General features: G+C 38.0%; 1 protein-coding gene across 1 annotated transcript in view; it reads left to right on the forward strand.

Moving 5' to 3' along the window:
- LOC137026190 (rasGAP-activating-like protein 1) overlaps window positions 1-24840 on the forward strand; it is a 46598-nt gene that overhangs the window by 8332 nt on the left and 13426 nt on the right. Inside the window, exons 5-13 of the mRNA XM_067393448.1 lie at window positions 3510-3639; window positions 3858-3939; window positions 5286-5426; window positions 6354-6445; window positions 9589-9706; window positions 11665-11818; window positions 15989-16053; window positions 16138-16250; window positions 20159-20351. Coding sequence (XP_067249549.1) covers window positions 3510-3639; window positions 3858-3939; window positions 5286-5426; window positions 6354-6445; window positions 9589-9706; window positions 11665-11818; window positions 15989-16053; window positions 16138-16250; window positions 20159-20351 — 1088 coding nt within the window. The remainder of the gene's footprint in view (window positions 1-3509; window positions 3640-3857; window positions 3940-5285; window positions 5427-6353; window positions 6446-9588; window positions 9707-11664; window positions 11819-15988; window positions 16054-16137; window positions 16251-20158; window positions 20352-24840) is intronic.

Below are 24840 nucleotides of genomic sequence, written 5' to 3' on the forward strand. Positions count from 1 at the left end.
AGCAACTTGTCTCCTCAGTCCCCAGACGTTTGCAGACTGTTATAAAAAGAAGAGGGGATGCCACACAGTGGTAAACATGGCCTTGTCCCAACTTTTTTGAGATGTGTTGCAACTTATTTTTCCCTTAAAATGATACATTTTCTCAGTTTAAACATTTGATATGTCATCTATGTTGTATTCTGAATAAAATATTGAAATTTGAAACTTCCACATCATTGTATTCTGTTTTTATTCACAATTTGTACAGTGTCCCAACTTTTTGGGAATCGGGTTTGTAATTTAAAAAAATCTATGGGGTATTTTGAGCTGAAACTTCACAGACACATTCAGGGGACACTCTAGATTTATATTGCATCTTGTGAAAGAACGTTCTAGGGCACCTTTAAAATAGAAAACCATAATTTTAAATTGTAATAATATTTCACAATATTATATATATATATATATATATTTGTATTTATTATGAAATAAATGCAGCCTTAATGAGCAGAAGAGACTTCGTTCAAAAACATTAAAAATTGTTTCCAAACTTTTGACTGGTAGTGTATATATTATTTAAAATTATATATACATGAAAGTGGCCTATAAAATCAGCCACATTATCTAAACAGGGATGTCACACCTTATCAAATATATACAGCGAATAGGATTCTTTGTTACTTTTATGATTTCATCAGAACTCTGGTTACACATTTCTGTGAACTGATTTGCATTCATCCTTCACACATACTAGATAAAATATACAGAACTTTTAATACCCAATCTCACTTCCCATTTCTTTAAAAATAAATCATTTTGAAGATATCCTTCTTCAGTGCACACAGAACCAGCTGCCATTTCTAAAAATATGATTTGTGCACAAGAAAATTCTTAAAGAGAGAAGGGAAGTGAAGACCCACACGCATCTAAAGATGAACAGAAAACCAGGAAGTGACTGAATAATACATATTTAAAGTCACGCATTCAAATCAGTGTTATTTTATTATCATTGAGATCATTTTGTACAGTAGTTTACATTTTAAAGTTTATCAATTTGTTTTTTCAATTTTAATTTCAGTTATTTTACTACAAGATGAAAATGAGAAATGTTGCCATGGCAGCTAGATGAAACTGAAATAATTTGACACTATGAATTAACTATGAAAGTGAATGCGGTGTTTAAAATCACGTGTGGAGACGAGGATTTATTTCCCAGCTTCAACCTGAAGTAATTCCCTCAGTGCTGTTCTCAGCTGAGTTTTTAGTTATTACGGGCACATGCGTGATGTATTAGCGACCACGCCACCCCACAGTGGGTTTCATGTCTTCCCAGCATGCACTTGCCCTGCATGAATCACTGCAGCCTGTCATGACTGACTCACCCCTCACCCACGGGATCATGGGAAGCGTTCGGCTCTGTAAAGCCCTCAGATGAGAGATTTATTGTAACTGTAAACTGTACTGCGTCCTCCTGCTGGAGCTGCTCTGGTTTAGATCATGCCTGTGTTCACATCAGCATGCGTCCATACTACATTTTTGCTGTGTATGATCATGTGAATTTGTAGTATGCATGTTTGCAAACACTGCAGAGCACATGCACACTGTATCCCACAATGCAATATGCACGACAGTGTGACAGATGAACTGCGAGTGATGTCAATGTCTCCTTTTTGACTTATTTTTGATCATACAGCCAAAAGACTTTTGCAGAACCTCTTAAATGTGATAAAAGTGGGTTTACTGTACGCAAAACCTTTCTAGAGCTGATGCATTTGTCATGCAATGAATCATGAATTCTGAATACTGATTTTATATAACACGCAAAACAGTATATGCATTGATTCATGTTCAAACAGTGGTGTGCTAAATTAACCTTACAAGATTACATGTTTAATCATACCGTTATCATCTCAGAAATATTAAAGATTTTCATTTAGTTTATCTTGATGTACATAAATAATTAAAACAAAAACTAAATAAAAATGAATAAAAATATAGATATATTAAAAAAAGATAAAATAAAACTAAATAAAACTATAAATATTTATAATGTGTGTATATATATATATATATATAACTAATAAAAATTCAAAAAACAACAAAATTGCTACAATTTAAAAATTTATATTTTTTATATTATTTTTTAATTCAGTATAAAATTATGAATCAAGAGGATGTTAAAATTCTCAGGTTATTATAGTTAACAAACTATTTAAAAATATATATTTTAAAAAATATTTTAAAAAAAATGTATTATATTTCAGTTCATTGCTAAAGCAAGATTTTCATTTAGTTTATCTTGATGTACTGAAATAACTAAAACAAAAACTAAATAAAAATTTATAAAAAATATATATACATAGACATTAAAAATTTATTTATTCTAAATAAAAATATTTAAAAAAAAAACTAATAGTAGTAACTAAAGTACGGAAGAGGATTAGGGCCAAGCAATAATAAAAAAATAAAACCATCTCGAGATTAAAGTTGTTAAATTTTGAGAAAAATCTCATCAAATTTAGAGAAAAAAAGTCTAAATAAAATGTTGAGAATAAACTCGTTAAATTACGAAAAAAAAATGGTTAAATTTCGAGAAAAATATCGAGATAAAATGTTGAGAATAAACTCATTAAATTACGAGAAAAAACTCGTTAAATTTCAAGAAAATAGTCTAGATAAAATGTTGAGAATAAAGTCATTTTACGAGAAATTAAGAGAAAAAATTCGTTAGATTATGAGAACAAATTTGATAAATGATGAGAAAAAAGTCGTTAAATTTCGAGAAAAAAGTCGATAAAATGTTGAGAATAAACAAATTTTTTCTCATAATTTAATGAATTTGTTCTTTCATTTCATTTAATGAGTTTATTCTCAACATTTTATTTCGACTTTTTTCTCGAAATTTAACAACTTTAATCTTGAGATGGTTTTATTTTTTTTATTATTGCTTGGCCCTAATCCTCTTCCATACTAAAGTTAAGTAACTAAATTACAAAAAAAATAAAATAATAAAAAATAAAATATTTAATTTTTAATTCAATTTAAAATTATGAATCAAGATGTTAAAATTCTCAGGTTATTATAGTTAACTAAAACCATAAAAAATGTCTTTACATTAAATTAAATAAATGTTAACTGAAAAAAAAAAACATTAAAAAAAAAACTTATTTCCAGTACCTGATATACTGAAATAACTAAAATTAAAATAATAATTTCTAAAACTTATATTAAAATGAAAACAGAAAAGAAAAAATCTAAAAATAAAAAAAAATAATAGCTTGTTGATATTACTTGACATTTGAAAAGGAAGGTTTGCATTGCATTGTGGGATACAGCACCTGCAGTGCATTCAGGCTGTATATGGCACATTTTGGCGAATGTAAACTAAATATTTTAAATACTGTATACAGAAGAAGAAAAAAAGCGGGAACGCATGCTGTTCTGAATCTGAACAAACCCAATGGCTGTTGTGTAGTTGAGATCTGTGCTTATCATCTCAGAATGGAAACTGATGCGTGTTCTTCCTGCAGGCTTGGATAACTGGTTGAATCTGAGCCGTGTGGATCCAGACGAGGAGGTTCAGGGTGAGATTCATCTGGCTCTGGAGCTTCACAGAGACGCTCAGAGAACCTGTCTGCACTGCCACGTCATCGAGGCTCGGTGAGCGTCTCGCTTTCCGTGTCCTGATCTATTAAACCTGGCATTGTATATTATCAATGTGACAGACTGCTTTCGTTCCTCTATTGTAAAGCATCTGCTCAATGCATAAATGCAAATGTTCTCAGTTGTTTTTAGGCATCAGCTGTTTCTCCTAAATTTCAATTGTAGTGTGAAAACGTACTGTAAGTGTCAGTCTGAACTGTTTGTGTTGGTTGCAGTGATTTGGCTCCTCGTGATATTTCCGGTACCTCTGATCCGTTCACCAGAATCATCTACAACAACCTCAGCGCTGAGACATCGGTGAGACGACGAGTCTTCATCTATACCGTCACCAGAGCAGAACATCATTAAAGCACCATGAAAGTGGCTATTTCAGCATTTCTAAGTCTTCTGAAATCATCTGATGATCAAGTTATATGAGGAACAGACCTCAATTTAAGTCACTATTAAATATAAAAAGGTGTTTCCTCCGCTGAAGCTCATGCTTTTGCATGTTCAAATCTAAAACATTCACAATTCATTCAGTAACCGGCAGCTGTGTTCAGCTTTTACTTTCCTCCTCATATAAGGACTGCAGGATTTTTTCTGATAAAATCTTGCTTTAAAAAAGCTCCAGGTTTGCTGTTCTTCGTTTGTAGGGCTGCAGAATATGGTCAAAAATATTGTGATTATATATTAATATGACTATAAAATAATAATACCATTCATTATCATTATTAATAATGATGATGATTAATTTTATAATGATTATTGTTATTATTACTAAATAAAAAATATTAAAATAATAATTATTGTACAACTGTAAAATTATAATGCTAATATTTATGACTTCATAGCTTTTGCTGTGCTTGACTGTAGGGCTGTACAATTTAGCAAAAATGTTATTATATCAATATAACTAAAATAATTATTTTTTATTATTATTTTATTATTTTAATTTTTATTTTATGATGATGGTGATGATGTTTATTATTATTACTAAATACAAGTATTCTAAATTATATTAATAATTTACAATAATAAACAATAATATAAGAAAAAATTCACAGTTAAAAAAATATTATTTAAGAAAAAAATAAGAATTATTATTTTATTTTGAGTGCAACTTTAAAATTATAATACTAATATTTATGACTTCATATCTTGCTTTGCAGGTTTGTAGGACTGCATAATTTGGTATTTTTTGGGATTATAAATAATAGAAAAATATAATAATTATTATTATTTTATTTTTGAGTGCAACTGTAAAATTACAATACCAGTATTTATGACTTTATATTATATTTATATATATATTTTTTAAATATATTTTTATATTATTTTATATTATATTATTATTTTATATTAGTTTTTATATGATTATTAAAAAAACTGCAGGTAGCCTCTCTTTTGTTGACAACAGCCAGTCTGTATGTGCTTCTCATTACATGTTTATGAACGTGTTTAGTGCATGTTTCCTTTTCAAATGCATGTAATAAATGAGCCAAACTCAGAGCAGACACCGGATCATGAGCTGCTCCACACCACATTAATATAGTTATATTCGTTGTTCTTGGTGTGAACGGGTCTTTATAATTCATAAACATAAACGTCTTGCTGTATGCATTGTAATATGCAGCTTAGTTTAACGGGAGTGTTTTCTCTAGATCATAAAGAAGACGCGGTTCCCGCACTGGGATGAGACTCTGGAGCTGTGTTTGGATGAAGGTGGTGATGATGAGGGTGGAAGCGTCACGGTGGAGGTCTGGGACTGGGACATGGTGGGCAAGAACGACTTTCTGGGAAAGGTGAGGTGGCAGTCGGTCTGTTGCTTAAATAAATTAATTGTCACCCGCTGCTTCCATACACGTATTTTTATGCAAATTTTGGGACATTGCTTTTAAAAAAACAATGGATGGAAACACCAAGATACAAATAAAATCTTAAAATGTGCATAAAAAAAATTGTGTTTTTTATTTGATAAGAAAACGTGCTATGATGAAAACGCATTTTTGCAGCAGCTTTGCTCTAGTTTTCCAGGATCTGACCATTTTGTTCTCTAGAACACATTTAATGGAAATGGTGCTTTATTCGCAAATGTTTTATACGCAATATTTCAATTTTTTTGCACAAATTTGTTATGCAATGAGGATTGTCAGTATTGTTCAAACCGGAGTCGACACTGATGGAGAGACTCAGGAAGAAGTTACAACTTTTAGACGTTTCTGAATGGTTAGTGGATAAATTGATGTAGTTGCTGTGGAGTTGATTCAACTCATCCACTAGCATGTGCCGTCATGTTCATCTTTTGTGTTGAATTGACCCTCGTTTGTGAAGCAGTCCGGCATAAATGACGGCATTTACAAAAACAACTCTTCCTCTTCTCTAAAGCAGCCCAACATGGCCCCGCCCCCTTTGTTGTGTGTTCTCAGGGGCGGGGTTTATGTAAATTTTAGGGTTAGTGATGCACATGTTGTTTATGCTCAAAAAGCAACATTACACACTAACTAAAATTAAAAAAGGGAAATCATTCCTTTAAAGGAATAGTTCCCCTAAAAATGTTCATTGACTCACCCTCTTATCTCTCCAATCCCGTATGACATTCTGTTTCCTGTGTAAAACACAAGCATATTATTATTAGCACGAGTAAATGATGATGACAGAGTTGTTTGCAGTGATCATGTGTTTGGTTGATTTTACCTGCTGAATGCATGTGTTTGTGTTGGTTTGCACAGGTGGAAATCCCTCTGTCGTGTCTGCACAGATCTCCTCTGCTGCAGGGCTGGTTTCGTCTGATGCCACTGGGAAACACGGAGGACGATGCAGGGTGTGTGTGTGTGTGTTTTACAGTGCAGTCACATTCATTAGCAGGTGTGTTTGAGATGGTAATGCTGCTTCAGAGATCGTTGTCTTTGTTTTGGCTCATGTTTTAATGACAAGCTGCTTCCAAAGTTTTTCCGTCTCTTTGGGATGGCAACACAAGTCTGGAGTAATGAGTTTAGGTATAGGGGTGCAGAGCCAGTGATTTTTCTGTTGGCAAGCATCATTCTTGGCTGTCCTGGAAGGCATTATAGTTGATGAGCCTAGCTGAATGGAGAAGTTTTGAAGCCTCAAGCTGTTGAAGGTGGTGGTCCTTCATCCAGCAGGAAATGTCTGTCAGACAGGCTGAGATGTGAGCTGCTACCGTCAGGTCATCCGCTTGAATGAGATGTAGAGTTGTGTGTCATCAGCATAGCAATGATAGGAAAAACCATGTTTCTGAATGGAGATGGAGAACAGATGGAGAAGAAAAGTGGTCCAAGCACCGAGCCCTGAGGTACCCCAATAGCTAGATGTTGTTACTTAGACACCTCACCCCTCCAAAATACCCTGAAGGACCTACCTGAGCAACATACAGGTGCTGGTCATATAATTAGAATATCGTGAAAAAGTTAATTTTTTTATTGTAAATTATTTTTAAAAATGAAACTTTCATATATTCTAGATTCCCTACATGTAAAGTAAAACATTTATTTATTTATTAATGTTGATGATTAGAGCGTACAGCTCATGAAAGTCCAAAATCCAGTATCTCAAAATATTAGAATATTTACATTTGAGTTTCATTAAATGACCATCCCTACAGTATAAATTCCAGGTATCTCTTGTTCTTTGAAACCACACTAATGGGGAAGACTGCTGACTTGGCAATGGTCCAGGAGACAATCATTGACACCCTCCACAAAGAGAGTAAGTCACAGATGGTCATTACTTAATGTGGTGGCTGTGTACAGAGTGATGTATCAAAGCATATCAAATGCAAAGTTGACTAGAAGGAAGAAATTGGGTAGGCAAAGGTGCACTAGCAACAGGGATGACTACAAGCTTGAGAATACTGTCAAGTAAAGCTGATTCAAACACTTGGGAGAGCTTCACAATGAGTCAAATGAAGCCGGAGTCAGTGCATCAAGAGCCACCACACTCAGACATATTCAGGAAAAGGACTACCAAGCCACTTCTGAAACAGAAAAAACATCAGAAGCATCTCACCTGGGCTAAGGATAAAAAGAACTGGACAGTGAACAGTGGTCGAAAGTCCTCTTTTCGGATAAAAGTAAATTTTGCATTTCATGTTGAAATCATGGTCCCAGAGTCTGAAGGAAGACTGGAGAGGCACAGAATCCAAGCTGCTTGAAGTCTAGTGGGAAGTTTCTGAAGTCAGTAATGATTTGGGGGGCCGTGACATCTGCTGGTGTTGGTCCATTGTGTTTTATCAAGTGCAAAGTCAATGCAGCCATCTTCCAGGAGATTTTGGAGCACTTTATGCCTCCATCTGCTGACAAGCTTTATGGAGATGCTGATTTCCTTTTCCAGCAGGACTTTAGCACCTGCCCACAGTGCAAAAACCACTTCCAAGTGGTTTGCAGACCATGATATTACTGTGTTTTATTGGCCAGCCAACATGCCTGACCCCTGAATCTATGGGATATTTTCAAGAGAAAGATGAGAAACAGTCGATCCAACAATATACAGATGATCTGAAGGCTCAATAGTGCCTCAGCAGTGCCACAGGCTGATCACTTCCATGCCACACTTCACTGATGCTGTAATTTGTGCTAGGAGCAAGTCATTTGCTGTAATATGTGCTGCCGACCAAGTATTGAGTGCACAAATGAACAAAGAACTTGAACTTTTCTGTTTTGCAAATCCATTTTTTGATTGATCTTAGGAAATATTCTAATATTTTGAGATACTGGATTTTGGACTTTCATGAGCTGTAAGCTCTAATCATCAAAATTAAAACAAAACAAACTTTTGAAATGTTTTACTTTACATGTAGGGAATCTAAAATATATAAAAGTTTCATTTTTAAAAATAATTTACAATAAAAAAAATAACTTTTTCACGATATTCTAATTATATGACCAGCACCTGTATCTATCAAGTCCAGTTAAGATATTTGTCAAATTACTAACATCATACAAAATGTATTAGCACATTGTAGACATTCATATCCGAAAAAACCCTCATAAGTGACATGTTCATACACTGCAAAAATGTTTTTGGCTCACTATTTTTGTCTTGTTTTCCATTAAAAATATCTAAAAAATTCTTCAATCAAGATACATTTGCTTGAAAAGCAAAATGACTGAAGATATTAAGTCTTGTTTTCTGAAAAAAAAAATTAGGGATGCACCGATATGAAAATTTTGGCCAATACCGATAACCCATAATAGTTTACATTTGAAAGCCGATATATTGGCTGATAAATCTAAATCAAATTTTTTATATAATTTTTGAGAGCCTGATTACAAAAACAAAAGTCTCACCATTAAAAGCCATGTCCCAAACACACAATTATAATATTATGTAGCTTATATGACAGACTTGCGCTGTACATAACTGTATTTTCCTTTTTTGATTTGATTTCAATCATATTTCAAGCAATTTATAACCATCATGTGATCAGTGCACATCTGAAGTGTCTCAGCTGGAGGAAATAATCCATTATTTATCGGCTTTAATATATCGGCCAAATTTTCTTATCAGGCCGATAACATTAAAAATGAACATATATATCGGCCGATACTGATATGGTGGCCGATATATCATGCATCCCTAAAAAATAATAAAAATAAAGTGAGTTTGTACTTAAAACAAGAAAAGTTAACTGTCAGTGGCAACAGAAAAATAAACTTATTTCAAATTTGTTCTTGTTTTAAGCACAAACTCACTTAATTTTGATACATTTACTGAGGATGAACATCATTTTTTGCAGTGTATCATAACATTAAGTAAAAGTTAATCATTTAGCCCCATATTTAAAAGAGTATAAATCCAATAAACATCCCGCCATTGTAAAAGCAATTCACAAACATGCATCTTACCCATCTTACAGGTCAGATTTGAAGCATGAAACACTAATGTCTAGTTCAGTGAAAGCACTGTTATAAAATCACACAGACACAAAACTATCTGTCTCTCTTTCAGAGGTAAACTGGGTGCCTTGCGTTTGAAGGTGCGTTTGGCAGAGGAGCGAATCCTTCCTTCTCTGTACTATCAGCCTCTGATCGAGCAGCTGGTGGAGGCCGTCATCTCGCCATCAGAGGTACCATCACATTCTGTGTATCTAAATAGCTTAGAGTGAATACAAAAGACAGTCTATAGCACCCATGATGCACACAGTGTGTTTCAGGCCTTGAAAACAAAGGGTTAATGTCATTGGAGAACGTTTACACTGCAAGAAAAGCATCTGGTGCTTCACCTTTTCTCCAAAACACTGACCTATAATAAGACACTAAGCTTCTGAAGAACTTTTAGCCACAATGATGTAACTTTTGTCAAATTTAGTTCCAAACCAACGAGTAACTTCCTTTATGAATTGAGGAAGCAAACAGGAACTGTAATCTTAATTGGAATTTGAATTAAAATGCAGAATAAAGTGCAGTTTAATAGTACATTTCATATTCTCACCATGTAGGCTGTTCACAGAAACATTAGATCATATGACAAATCACTGATTCAAATGACTACAAACGTTTGTATGCATTTTAAACATTTAAACACTAAATCAACTTTTATTTTACATAGTGCACACAGAATTTTCCAGAATACTGTACATACAGTACATACTTTAACATGATCCAGACCAGTGTTATTTTAGTATCATTGAGATACTGTTGTAGTTTGATATTTTCTAGTTAGTTTTTATTTTTATATTTTCTTTTAAATTTTTTTTTTTTTTTTTTTTAATTTAAGTTAGTTTTGGTGATGCATTTAAAAACAATTATTAGTGTTTTTGCCATTTTTATTAGGTTTTTTTTATTTAATTTTTTAATTATTTTTAGTTTTAGTTTTAGTTATTTTAGTACATCAATTTAGACTAAATAAATATGAGAAATGTTGTCTTGGCAACTAAATAAGAAAAATAAGTTTACGTTTTTTTTTATGTATTTTATTTTATTTCAGTTAATAGTTTAACAGGACTAAAAAAAAATGAAGCCTTCAACTTGATGTGATCAGTTCATGTGCATTTAGTGCCCAAAATCTGTTTAAAGGTGCAAAATGTAAGAATTTTGCAGTAAAATATCCAAAAACCACTAGGCCAGTGTTATATATTTTGTTCACTTGAGTACTTACAATATCCCAAATGTTTGCAACTATTTGTAAATTGTGAGAAAATTGCAATTTTATCCAAGGCTCCGGGACGTGTGAGGAGTCGCCTGTCAATGGCGTCATACTCGCTTTACCCTCGGTTTCCGGTTTTATTTTGTAGAAACCATGGAAACACCAAAGATGCTTTAATATATTACACATTTTAATAGACAAGGGAACAACTGTTTTGATATAATTATAGACAGAAAACTAATTGTTGTTATATAGTTCAACACATTTAGTCTTATTTTTTAAATCTAATTTTCTTGATTTTTTGCGATGCTTTACCGTGCCTCAGAGAAAAACACTGTTTTGTGAAGTAGCTAACATAGCATAATCAGATGCAAATTTATTTTTAGTAACAGTAATACAGCATTTTCTCCATCATACAATACGTTTTAAAATTAATTGCATGCCATTTATCAACACAATCATCCAGTATTTAATATGATATTGTAAAATGGATCTATCTTACTGCAGTGTGTAACAGTGTCTCACAGCAGCCGCCGAGCGAACGCACAGAGTAACGTTATAACATCATTTTCAACACTCTCAAATGTGTCTAATATGATAAACAGAGCTGCGTTTCCTCATACTCATGACTGGAAAAGCATAAGCGGCGTCATCAAGGGGCGGGACATTTCCCAAACACCAATCACAACACACTGCTCCATCCGACCAATCAGAGCACATTGTGCTTTTCAGAAGGAGGGGCTTCATAGAGACTGGAATTAAACAGAGTGTTACTGACAGACTGGAAAGAGAGGAGCTACAACAATGGAGAATATGAGGAAAATAATCAACATTCAAGCAGGAAAACCTGCTCTAGTAGAGCACAAAAACAACATCAAGACTTTGTAAAAGTGCGTGATACGGCCTTGTTAAATTGTGAATTTTGCCCAATGCTGTCAGGTCGATGATCCCACACCTCTGACCCTGCTGGAAGAGGTCACGACGGTGGAGAGCCGGCAGGATGTGGCCATGACGCTCGTGAAGATCTATCTTGGTCAAGGTCTGGTCGTGCCGTTCCTGGACTACCTCAACACCAGAGAGGTCCACAACACCAGTACGTTGAGTGTGTGTGTGTGTGTGTTTGATTAGTGGTTTTCCTGTGTGTAGGCGACGTGACGACTTCAGTCCTGCTATATTTACACACAGTTCCCCTCGCTGCCGTGAAGTCATCTCTGAACTTCTCCTCTCTCATTAATGATGTTTTGTGTGATTCTGGGAGCGCGTGGGTTTTTCACACTCGGCTGGTGTTTTATGTTGCGTTTGTGCCGCGCCGATGACAAACAAAGGGCCCAAGTTTCCATAGCAACTCCACAGGAAGCAGCTTCAAAAGGAAATGGAACGATCATAAGATGGGAATGTTTGTCAACGACGAGGATTAAAGAGAAAGACAGAAACACCCAAGTTACTTACAATTTAATTATAACAGAGAACAAATTGAACTGGAAATAGTTTTAACGTGTCACTATGAGGGATCAACTGTACGAGACTATGATTATTGACGTGACGTACCCCTGAGATATTAGTTAGTATAACGAATAATACATCTAATTAGCCATTTTTAGTGTGAGACCACATGTAAATAAGGTAAAAATGTTATCATCATACTTCCCCCAGTTGATTATTCACAGAACATTAAGATTAGATATGCAAACAAACCATTATCTAATTAAATATTCACTCATTTGCATACATTTCCAGAGCAGAAAACTGAACACTGGGTAAAGCAAGGCTCAAAATTCGTTTGTTTTACAGAGGGGATTCTGGATTTCTCTTTTTATCGCTCCATGCATCAGAAAATACTGTCAACAGACAGAAAAAAAAACACCATATTTATTTGGGGAAAAAATGCAGCCGAGTGTAAAAACCTTCAGAATATAGATATGAATAAAACTGTAAAGTTTGGTGTGTGTAAAGCTGATTCAAACTCAACAGCTTTAAAGGTATGGATTGAAAATGAAATCTACAGATGCAAACAGATAAAAGTGCAGTGAATGTGTGTTTTGGATCTTTGTTTTTCGCTAGTCTGAAAGACAGAAGCAAAAAAGTCCAAAATCTCAGTGCATGAAAAAGTGTGCATGACTAGTGTCGATTATCATTAACAAGAACAACTGCACTAAAAATAACCCAGAACACCAGAACATGGAGAGAAATGCACTGCAGTGCAAGTTGCTTTGGGTAATAGTGTGGGAAAACATCACATTTTCTTTATAAAATGTAAAAGTCTAGTTGTAAATAAATACAATTTTGATAGATTTTATTTTGCACATTTATATGTATACTCTTATGCTATTACTATACTTCTTTTAAACTAAAAATAAACAAAGTGTACTTTCAGTCTACTTTTTATGTATTTTTTTTTTTAAATGTCAAAAGAAATCATCAAGTAAAAAGGGAAAAACACTTGAAAGACATTGATGTATTGAATTTGATGCATGCAAAGGCTTGTATCATAGTGTGTCATGATTTCACTCCATACGAAACTTCAAAAAGCAGTTCTTCTCTGCTGTGAAATAGAGGTGTGTGTTACACACATCACTTTGGGTGTTCCTGCATCTTCCCTTCTCATAACACATTACTGCCAATGTGAGATACTGTCCAAAACATCCTCGAAAAGTACCCCTTACCGCACAACATTGCCCTGAGGCAACGAAAAGAAAAACTGAATTTCCGAACAGGCAAAATAAAAAAAAGTCTTTTTAGGGATGCATGATATGAAAACCAATAACCGATAATTAAGTCCTTCTCATGGCCGATTCCGATACAGATACCGATAACCAATCAGTTCATATTTTTATATATTTTAATTTTCATATAATATGCAGTTTGTACTCACAGTAGAATAGAAATCTAAGATGCACTGATGAAACTGATATTTTAGTAGCTCTGGCATAACTATGATAGTTTTTTGTGTAGGACACAACAATACTTTGTAGCAGAAAGAGTTTAACAGAACTATGAAAGAATTATGGTTTATCTGCACTTAACTCATTAACAAGAAATTTATTTTCAAGAATTGCATGCATAACAAGAAAAAACATATATTCAACCTTTAGTGAATTTTACATATAGACTTTAAAGGTGCCGTAGAACGTCTTTTTAAAAGATGTAATATAAGTCTAAGGTGTCTCCTGAATGTGTCTAAGTTTCAGCTCAAAATACCCCATAGATTTTTTTTAATTCATTTTTTTAACTGCCTATTTTGGGGCATAATTAACTATATGCACCGATTCAGGCTGCGGCCCCTTTAAATCTCGTGCTCCCCGCCCCCGGAGCTCGCGCTTGCCTTAAACAACATAAACAAAGTTCACACAGCTAATAAAACCCTCAAAATGGATCTTTACAAAGTGTTCGTCATGCAGCATGTCTTATCGCGTAAGTACTTATTTATTTGGATGTTTACATTTGATTCTGAATGACTTTGAGGCTGTGCTCAGTGGCTAAAGCTAACATTACATACTGTTGGAGAGATTTATAAAGAATGAAGTTGTGTTTATGAATTATACAGACTGCAAGTGTTTAATAATGAAAATAATGACAGTCTTGTCTCCGTGAATACAGTAATAAACGATGGTAACTTTAACCACATTTAACAGTACATAAGCAACATGCTAATATTTCTCTAGATAAGACTCTTATTCCTCGTCTGGTATCGTTTAAAGCTCTTTGAAGCTGCACTGAAACTGTAATTTTGACCTTCAACCGTTTGGGCTCCATCGAAGTCCACTATAAGGAGAATAATCCTGGAATGTTTTCATCAAAAACCTTAATTTCTTTTCGACTGAAGAAAGAAAGACATGAACATCCTGGATGACATGGGGGTGAGTAAATTATCAGGAAAATTTTATTTGAAAGTGAACTAATCCTTTAAATGCGATATTACGCATCTTCTGAAATAGTACAAAATGTCTGGATCAAAACACAGGTGAAGAAGCAGAAACAAGTGGTAGAAGATTGCTTACGCAAATGTAAAATAACACAATCATCAAACATTAAAGGTGCCCTAGAATTACAAAATTGATGCCCTAGGTGCCCTAGAAGTACAATTGCTAATGTACTGTTAAATGTGGTTAAAGTTACCATCGGTTTTTACTGTATTCACAGAGACAAGAGCCGTCGTTATTTTCATTATTAAACACTTGCAGTCTGTATAATTCATAAACACAACTTCATTCTTTATAAATCTCTCCAGCAGTGTGTAATGTTAGCTTTAGCCACGGAGCACTATCAAACTCATTCAGAATCAAATGTAAACATCCAAATAAATACAATACACACATGATCCGACGCATGCATGCAGCATACATGACGAACACTTTGTAAAGATCCATTTTGAGGGTTATATTAACTGTGTAAACTTTGTTTATGCTGTTTAAGGCAAGCGCAAGCTCCGTGGGCGGGGAGCACAAGATTTAAAGGGGCCGCACAGCATAAATCGGTGCATTTCTAATTATGCCCCAAAATAGGCCGTTAAAAAAATTAATTAAAAAAAATATATGGGGTATTTTGAGCTGAAACTTCACAGACACATTCAGGGGACACCTTAGACTTATATTACATCTTGTGAAAAAACGTTCGATGGCACCTTTAACATATAAGTTCAAAACTGCCTAATGTTAATGTTCTGAAATGTCGACCCATGAAGGATTAACGACTGTGAAGCTTTGGAAATGCTGATTGACTCAATCTAATCCATGCTTTTATCATCATTCTGAATCCCATCCGGACGATTTTCAGCTTTTTGTTTAAAATGTTGCTTTTTTTAATGAAACTTACATGTACTTGCACTATTAAACTACTAAACTAGTAGATTACCGAGCGTATACTTCAAAGTGTACTTTCATAAACTAAAAATGTCTTACAACTATTTAACTAAGTTCACTTGTAGTATAGTTACGATACAAACAAAGAATTTGTGTAGTCAAAGTTTGCTACTTTTGCACTTACAGTATACGTAAAAGTGTACATTTATACACTGAAAAATGGGCCAATTTAGTCCAAAGTAGTATTGAAATAGTACACTTACAAGTATACTTCTAGTACATTGATATTAGTATACTTAGTAAAATGTACATACTTTTTTGTGTGCATGGACAACAGACCAAGGCAGATTTCATTCTGGTTTGGCGTTAATGACAGGTTCGTTCTGACGGTCTCTGGAGGAACAGAAGACAGAAACGCTTGAGAAACACATTGACAGAAGTTGTTTTCTGTTTCTCCCCAATAGCAGATCCAAACACTCTCTTCCGGTCCAACTCACTGGCATCTAAAGCTATGGAGCAGTTCATGAAGGTGTGTGCATATCTCAAATATAATCTTGTGTTTATATCAGAGTGTGTAGTAAGAGGGTTTGGTGTGTGTGTGTGTGTGTGTCAGGCTGTCGGGATGCTGTATCTACATGAGGTTCTGAAGCCCATTATCAACCGGATCTTTGAGGAAAGGAAGTACATCGAGTTGGATCCCTGCAAGATCGACCTCAATCGCTGCAGGTGTGAGATCATATACATAACAGTAGAGCATATCATTAGCTGAAGCAGCCATGATCGGGGAAAATCACTGCAGGAGAGACGTGTTGCCAGGGAACAGCAGTGAACTTGACAAACTTTGCCTCTTATGGTGGAGTTTGGCTTTTAGATCTATGTATAGCGTGATTTCACCACATGTGAAATGTCAGTGAGCACAAAAGCTCTGCAGGTTTCAGGCAATATTTGAAATATATTATATATATACTACCATTTCAGACGTTTGGGGCTGGTAAGATTTTTTAATGTTTTTAAGACTCACTAAGGCTTCGTTTACTTGATCAAAAATATTATAAAAACAGGAATATTGTGAAATATTATTGCAATTCAAAATAGCTGTTTTATATGTGAAAATGAAATTTATATCCAGTGATCAAAGCTGAATTTTCAGCATCATTACTCCAGTCTTCAGTGTCACATGATCCTTCAGAAATCATTCTAATATGATGATTTGATGCTCAAGAAACATTTATGATTATTTAACCTTTAAAGGGTTAGTTCACCCAAAAAGTCATTGATTACTTGCCCTCATGTTGTTCTACACCCGTTTATCTTCAGAACACAAATTAAGATATTTTTGATGAAATCCGATGGCTCAGTGAGGCCTCTATTGACAGCAAGATAATTAACACTTTCAGATGCCCAGAAAGCTACTAAAGATGTATTTAAAGGTACAGTTTGTAAAATTTTTGCAGTAAAATATCCAAAAACCACTAGGCTAGTGTTATATATTTTGTTCAGCTGATTACTAACAATATCTCTAATGTTTTCAACTACTTGTAAATCATGAGAAAATTCCCTTTCTAAACAGTGACACGGGGCAGTGCAGTCGCCTGTCAATGACGTCAGTTACCTTTGTTACCGCCTTTACTGACGTAGAAACCACATGACAACAGTGCCGTGGACAAATGCGGAAGTAGTGTCTAGTGTCCAGCAAACCACTAGCTTGCTTCAAGCAGTTCCTTATTTACTTCTTGCACATTTTATGGTGGATTGTGTTACTTATTTATGGAACATAATTACTGTTTACCATCTGCCGCTGGTTCTGTCGACAAGGACAGCTTCCGTAAACTCATGACCGGAAAAGCGGAAGCGGCGCCGGCGACTGTGTCATAATAAAAGTCCCGTTGCTCGTGAGGCGTGTGTTGATCAATCGCTCCAGCTCCTCATTCAGCTCCACAACACTCGGTCCTGATCTGCTTCATACTACAGTAACGTTAATAATCACATCCATGAACATGAGTTCTTCCAGACTCCAATCCCTATTCTTTTGCACCGTCCGTTGATATGGAGACCACGTGTCCCAAGTTTCCGCTCTAAAACTTTACGTCATCAAACTACGCCTTTGTTTTGAATAGGCTTCTAGCGACCTCTAGCGGAAAAAAATATCACAAATTGTACCTTTAAAACAGTCATGTGACTGCAGTGGTTCAACCTTAATGTTATGAAGTGACGAGAATACTTTTTGTGCACCAAAAAAAAACTAAATAATGACTTTATTCCATAATTACGGTGACCGGGAGAGGACATGTTTGGTTAATTTAACTTGATAATATGTCGTGAGATGATCCTTATGTCATGACCACACGATGTAAAGTCGTGGCCTCGAGATCACGGGAACGAGATATTTTTCTCGTGGCCACGAGTTAAATGTGTAAACAACCTGCGCTACCATAGCAACCTGGAATTATTACAAATGGACAATACCTTATTAATTGAGAATGAAAATAAGGGTGGAATTAAGGAATGATTATTAACCTATATAAATCCCCGTAAATTAACTTCATGTAAAATTCCCGTGTGCCAACAGAAATAAAATAAAATCATAAATAAAGCTTTCATAGGTTATATCATAATAAACAAAATATTCTTTTAACATAGCCTATTAATAGTAAAACATTTTTTAACTTAATTCGAATGCTGTAACAGGCACAAGGGGCTACAAGTGAAAACAGACACTCATTTAAGCTACTGTCGTCAGAAATAGGCTACAGAAACAATCATAAAGTCATCAGGCATTTCCAGTATTTACAGAATACAAACTTTAATGCTGCGTCCCAATTCGCCTACTTCGTCCTAAAAGTATGTACTGTTTTTGTAAAGAAAAAGTACATACTTTTGAGTGTGTAGCAGATTATGCAAGTTTTGGGACATAGTACCTCGTCATAATTGCGTCATTAACGGACGTTCTGTCGCTTAGTTACGCAACCTGTAACTGTTTAAACTACCCTGTCAATCATCTTGTCACAGTTAAAATCCTCCACATTTATTTAAATTTAATTTCCTACCATTTCGGAGAGAAATGTAGTCGCACGTTGATCTGCCAGTCATGGGTCTTTCATGCAATAACTCTCCTCGTCTTTGCATAATGATGCATTTAAAAATGAATGACCAAACACATCGTTATAAAAGTTCACAATGCTGTTGCAGATGAAATATAATGTGGATAACATTTAATAAACAAATTTTTCGTCAGGTTAGATACCGATTATTAATCATTCAAGCTCCTTTATCTTAACCGCTCTGCTTAACCGTCGGTCTCGCACATCCGTCATGTTTGTAGTTTTTAACACTTTTTACTCGTATTCGTAGTTCTAATCAAATCCTCGTCCACAGCGTAATGTGTTATGGGCAATATTAGTGGTTAGAAGTGTGCACGGATCTGCAATTCGAATTCTAACCGGAAAAAGTAGACCATCCGGGTATCTTTGGAATACTCATTTCAACATACTACGATTTGGGACATACTAATTCTTTTTTCGAATACTATTTAGGACGGATAGTATGCGAATTGGGAGAGTAACAAAGTACGGAATGTTTAATGTTTGTAATAATTCCAGGTTGCTATGGTAGCGCAGGTTGTTTACACATGTAACTCGTGGGCATGAGAAATAGATGTCGTTTCCTCAGTTGGCTAGCGACTGCTCTAGGGAATTTGCATAGGGCCATCTGATTGGATGACGCCTGCGTTGGCGCTTGAAAAGTTGAGAAATCTTCTGCTGCTTGCAACGCGATTCAGTACAATTCAGTTCGGCAACGCATGACGTCACCCATTCAAAGTAAATGAGAAGCGTTAACGCCGGCGCCCCGTGTGAATGTAGCATTACGCTTCACTCACGTTGCGTTCGTGCAACACCAGAAAGTAATGTGATTGGCTGTAATCACTATAACGCTCGCGTCAACACAAGCTTCAGACACGCCCTCCGTCAAGCGTTGACAGCGTAAGAATGTCGTTACCTCGACAAAATCATCACGTGGCCACGAGTTATTATCACGTTCCCACGGATTAATATCTTGTGGCCACGACAAAACTAAATGAACCGAACATGTCCTCTCCCGGTCACCGTACACAATATCTAGTGATGGGCGATTTCAAAACACTGCTTCATGAAGCTTTACGAATCTTTTGATTCGAATCAGTGGTTCAGAGCATCAAAGTCATGTGATTTCAGTAAATGAGGCTTTGTTAGGTGATAAGCGAGATTTCAATGGTTCGCCACTGGGGGGCGTGACTTTGGCAGTTTGATTCACGCGCCGAACCACTGATTCGAAACAAAAGATTCGTAAAGCTTCATGAAGCAGTGTTTTGAAATCGTTCATCACTAGATATTGTCGTTATTTTGTTATTTTTGGTGCACAAAAAGTATTCTTGTTGCTTCATAACATTAAGGTTGAACCACTGTAGTCACATGAAAAAGGAAATTATCTTGCTGTTAATGCAGGCCTCACTGAGCCATCGGATTTCATCAAAAATATCTTAATTTGTGTTCTGAAGATGAACTAAGGTCTTACAGGTGAGTAATTAAAGACTGAATTTTAACCCTTTAAGTACGTAGTTATGATCCAGCATTGCTAAAAACGCAATCTCTTTCCAGACGAATATCATTTAAAGGCTCAGCGTCGGAAGCAGAGGTCAGAGAGAGCAGCGTCGGGCTGCTGCAGACGTATCTGACCAGCATCATGGAGGCCATCGTGAACTCAGTTTCCCAGTGTCCTCCTGTGATGAGGGTCGTGTTCAAACAGCTCCATAAACGAGTGGAGGAACAGTTTCCAGAACCGGAGAATGAGGTGAGGACTTCATCAGAGCCTCACAGTGATGATGATGAAGGTGTGACGGGTGTTATACTCACTGTTCCCTTTCGTGGGAACTATCGACGCTACGTCGGATGACGTGATGGGAACCCTCTGTATTTTGTGTTCATGAAGCACCTCTGTATCCAACCAATGAAAAGACGTGACGTCAGAGACGGGTGACGTCACGGATCAGGAAGCTATAAAGCACACCTGAACACAAAGCACGCCAGCTTCTGTTGTCTTCAGCAAGCGCTCTCTGTATCTTGTGTGTCTTATTTGGTGTTGTTTGTCTTATTACATATAAACAAGTCAAGATCTCTTCGTCTGAGGACAAGAGTATCTCACACCAATCCATATATTTATATATAAAAAAGACACGTATTATGGCGAGAAACAGCAGTGAAATGGGAGTGAGCACAGGCAGCTCTCGAGGGAGCCGTCTGTGTGCACTGTAAAAACTCACTCTCAGGACACTGTGCTCCAGTGTTCCCCGCGGATCGGGTCCCGCTTCTGCTGAGGCAGGGCGGAGGCTCCGTTCGTGGGGTTCACAAATGGATCTGACAGAGGGATTAGAGACGGGCGCGCCTTTTCTCTGCCCTCACCAGCCAGGTTCAGCGCCGTCTCCCAGGTGGAAGCACGCTCTGCGGTTTCTTCCCCCGGGTTGAGGCACCGATACTCACATGTCCAGCTCTGAGGAGGTGGATATTGTGATATCGATCTGAGGATCGCCACCTCACAGTCACACACACATATCGTGTTTCAAAATCACACGTTTATAACAAATCAGTCGTGAACAGCAGTTTGATTTTCCCCCTGTGCTACACTACAAAGCGAGTTGGGATACACACGATTTATGTGTTGTTTGCTGGGAGTGGAGCGTGCACGTCAGCTCACAACTGACAGTGACAGTGTTCATTCATAAAAATGTCCCGAAGAAAAGTATGCACTAGCGGGAGTTTTGTAGCTCCACTCTTGTTGGCTTTATTCTCGAGGGAATAAAAGTCTATTGCAAAGCTCGAATCTCGCGCTTGCCGAGGCAGCGCGTGGATTGAGTTTTCATTAAAGTTCATAGCTCAGATCTCGCGCTTGCCGAGGCAGCGCGTAGACTGAATTTTCATTAAAGAATATATGGCTCGGATCTCGCGTTGCCGAGGCAGCGCGTAGATTAAGTCTGCAAGAATGAAAATACGGCTCGGGTCTTGCGTTTGCCGAGGCTGCGCATATCACGTGTCCGTAATTATGCATGTGTGTGTATGTGTATGTATATATTAAGGGATCTGAGTAGACGGGAGCTCCCTTTCTCTCTTTCCCTAAAATACCTTGCGAATTATTACGAGCTATAATTCTTTTTTGTATTCTAAATATATTCAGTCTGTTCAAAAAATATATATTTATATAAGAACTGGCTGCATTTAATTTGAGGATTAAATGAAAAATTGAATACATTAAATTCTGAGGAATTTAAAAGTCCGGAGGTAGGACGGATCTGAGGACCGTCATTATCTCTCGGAAGGCTTCAAAGAAGAGGTCCTGACATTTATAGTGCAGGATCTCTTGAGGGCAGCCCCCTCCGGGGGGATTCGGATATCGGGTCCTCCTCGGTGCCCTCAGGGGACCGTTCTGTCAACCCTGCCACCAATCGTGAGTCAGGGCACAGCAGTTTCCACCGATCCTCCGAGGAGGGTCGGCCAGCACGTGATTCGTCTGTCTGCCGGTGCGCCGCGTCAGATAGACGAGCCAAGTGCTCAAAAAACACCAGAGACCAGTCTCGAGAGACTAGTTCCCTTAGTAGAATATTTGGAAGAGTGGAAAAATCTCCCGAATGTTTCGAAGTGGGTGCTGCTCATGATAGAACAGGGCTACAGAATTAAGTTCGGTTCACGACCGCCCAAGTTCAATGGGGTGCTTCCTACGGTGGTAACCCCAGAGCAGTCTCTGGTGATGGAGCAAGAAGTAACGACGCTTTTGCAAAAAGGGGCTATAGAAAGGGTTTCCCCTCCCAGCAAAATGTCGGGCTTTTACAGCCGCTACTTCATTGTTCCGAAGAAGGATGGAGGGTTGCGTCCGATCATAGGTTTATGTGTGCTAAATCGATCCGTAAAGAAGCTGAAGTTCAAAATGCTTACACTCAGACAGATCATCCCTCAGATCAGGTCCGAGGACTGGTTTGTAGCGATAGATCTGAAAGACGCATACTTTCATGTATCCATCCATCCTTCACACAGGAAGTTCCTCAGGTTTGCTTTCGGGGGCGAAGCTTACCAACACAGGGTTCTTCCGTTCGGCCTATCCCTCTCACCCCGCACGTTCACGAAGTGCGTGGATGCAGCGCTGGCTCCGCTGAGACTCCAGGGCATCTGCGTGCTGAACTATATCGACGATTGGTTGATATTAGCTCAAACAGAAAAATTGGCAGTTCACAATCGAGATGTTGTTCTGTCGCACATGAAGAGGCTTGGGCTGAGGCTCAACGCCAAAAAGAGTGTGCTGGTCCCGAGTCAGGTTGCAAACTACTTAGGTGTAATCTGGGATTCCACCACGATGCAGGCGCAGTTGTCCCCTGCTCGTGTGAGTTCCATTCTCGGGGCTGTGAAAGGGGTGAAGTTAGGCCAGTCACTCACTGTAAAACAGTTTCAGAGACTGGTGGGTCTGATGGCAGCTGCGTCCAACGTTATTACTTTTGGCCTTCTGCACATGAGACCCCTACAGTGGTGGCTCAGGACCAAGGGGTTTTCCTCGAAGGGAAATCCTTTTTCGCATGATCAAAGTCACGCGCTGATGCCTTCGTGCTCTGGTCATGTGGAAGAAGCCTTGGTTCCTATCCCAGGGACCCGTGCTGGGGACTTCTGGTCGTCGTGTAATGCTTACGACAGATGCTTCCCTCACGGGCTGGGGGGCGGTCATGAGTGGTCGCTCGGCTCAGGGTTTCTGGGAGGACCATCAGCGCTCCTGGCACATACATCGGCTGGAGATGATGGCGGTGGTTCTTGCATTAAAACACTTCCTCCCAGACCTGAGAGATCACCATGTGTTGGTCCGCACAGACAACACTGCGGTGGTCTCATACATCAACCATCAGGGGGGCTTGCGGTCTCGCCTGTTATTCAAGCTGGCCAGTCGCATCCTCCTCTGGTCCCGGGGAAAGCTCCTCTCGCTGAGAGCAGCTTTCATCCCCGGGCGGTTGAATGTGGGAGCGGACGCCCTGTCGAGGCAGGGCGCGAGACCGGGGGAATGGAAACTCCACACCGAGGTGATGGAGTTGATATGGAAAACTTTCGGTCGAGCTCAAGTCGATCTATTTTGCCACAGAGGAGTCAGCTCAGTGCCCTCTGTGGTACTCACTTCAGCACCCAGCACCTCTAGGGCTGGATTCCATGCTACAGATGTGGCTGAGGCTACGTCTGTATGCGTTCCCCCCAGTCTCAATGCTCCCGGGAGTTCTGGAGAAGGTTCGCCAGGAGAAGGTCGACCTAATATTGGTGGCCCCTTACTGGCCGACCACAATATGGTTTTCGGACATAATGTCTCTACTTCACGGCTCTCCCTTAGAGCTTCCTCTCAGGCAGGATCTCCTGTCTCAAGCGGGCGGCATGATTCTCCATCCCCGCCCAGAAATGTGGAAACTGTGGGCCTGGCCCCTGAGGGGGCAAGGCTCCTAGGAACTGGTCTCTCAACCGAGGTTGTGGAGACCATCCTTCACTCCAGAGCTCCCTCCACGAGGAAGTTGTACTTATATAAATGGAAATTGTTCTCTGTGTGCTGTGAACAGCATAATTTGGACCCGGTCCATTCTTCTGTCTTTGACGTGCTTCAGTTCCTTCAGGAAAAGTTCTCGGAAGGTTTAACCCCTTCCACGCTGAAAGTTTATGTGGCCGCTATTTCGGCTCATTAAATCCCTGTAGGGGGCTCCTCGCTGGGTCGAGACCCCCTAGTAGTACGCTTCCTCCGTGGTGCACTCAGGTTGAGACCTGTGGTGTGCACAAAGACCCCGACCTGGGACCTCACTATTGTGCTCCAAGGGCTGGCTGAGGCTCCCTTCTAGCCAATAGAGGAGGTGTCAGACAAGTTCTTGACACTTAAAACTATCTGTCTCTTGGCCGTCTCTTCTTTGAAGAGAATTGGTGATTTACAAGCGCTGTCAGTCGCTCCATCTTGTCTTGAGTTTGCACCTGGTATGGTGAAAGCCTTTCTGCATACCAGGCCGGGCTATGTTCCAAAGGTCCGACGAGGGTCCCTGGCCCCATTGTACTTGAGGCTTTCTGCCTGCCTCCTTTCGCAAACTTGGATCAGGAAAGGAAGAATCTGTTTTGCCCTGTAAGAGCATTAGATGCGTATGTTCACAGAGCTGCCCTGTGGAGAAAAACAGAACAATTGTTTGTATGTTATGGGTCCCCTAAGAAGGGGGGCCCAGCATCTAAACAGCGGATGAGCAAGTGGGTGGTCGAGGCCATCTCACTTGCGTATGAGACGGTGGGGCGCCCGT

The sequence above is a fragment of the Chanodichthys erythropterus genome, chromosome 9, assembly GCF_024489055.1.
Source record: "Chanodichthys erythropterus isolate Z2021 chromosome 9, ASM2448905v1, whole genome shotgun sequence".
Taxonomy (NCBI): domain Eukaryota; kingdom Metazoa; phylum Chordata; class Actinopteri; order Cypriniformes; family Xenocyprididae; genus Chanodichthys; species Chanodichthys erythropterus.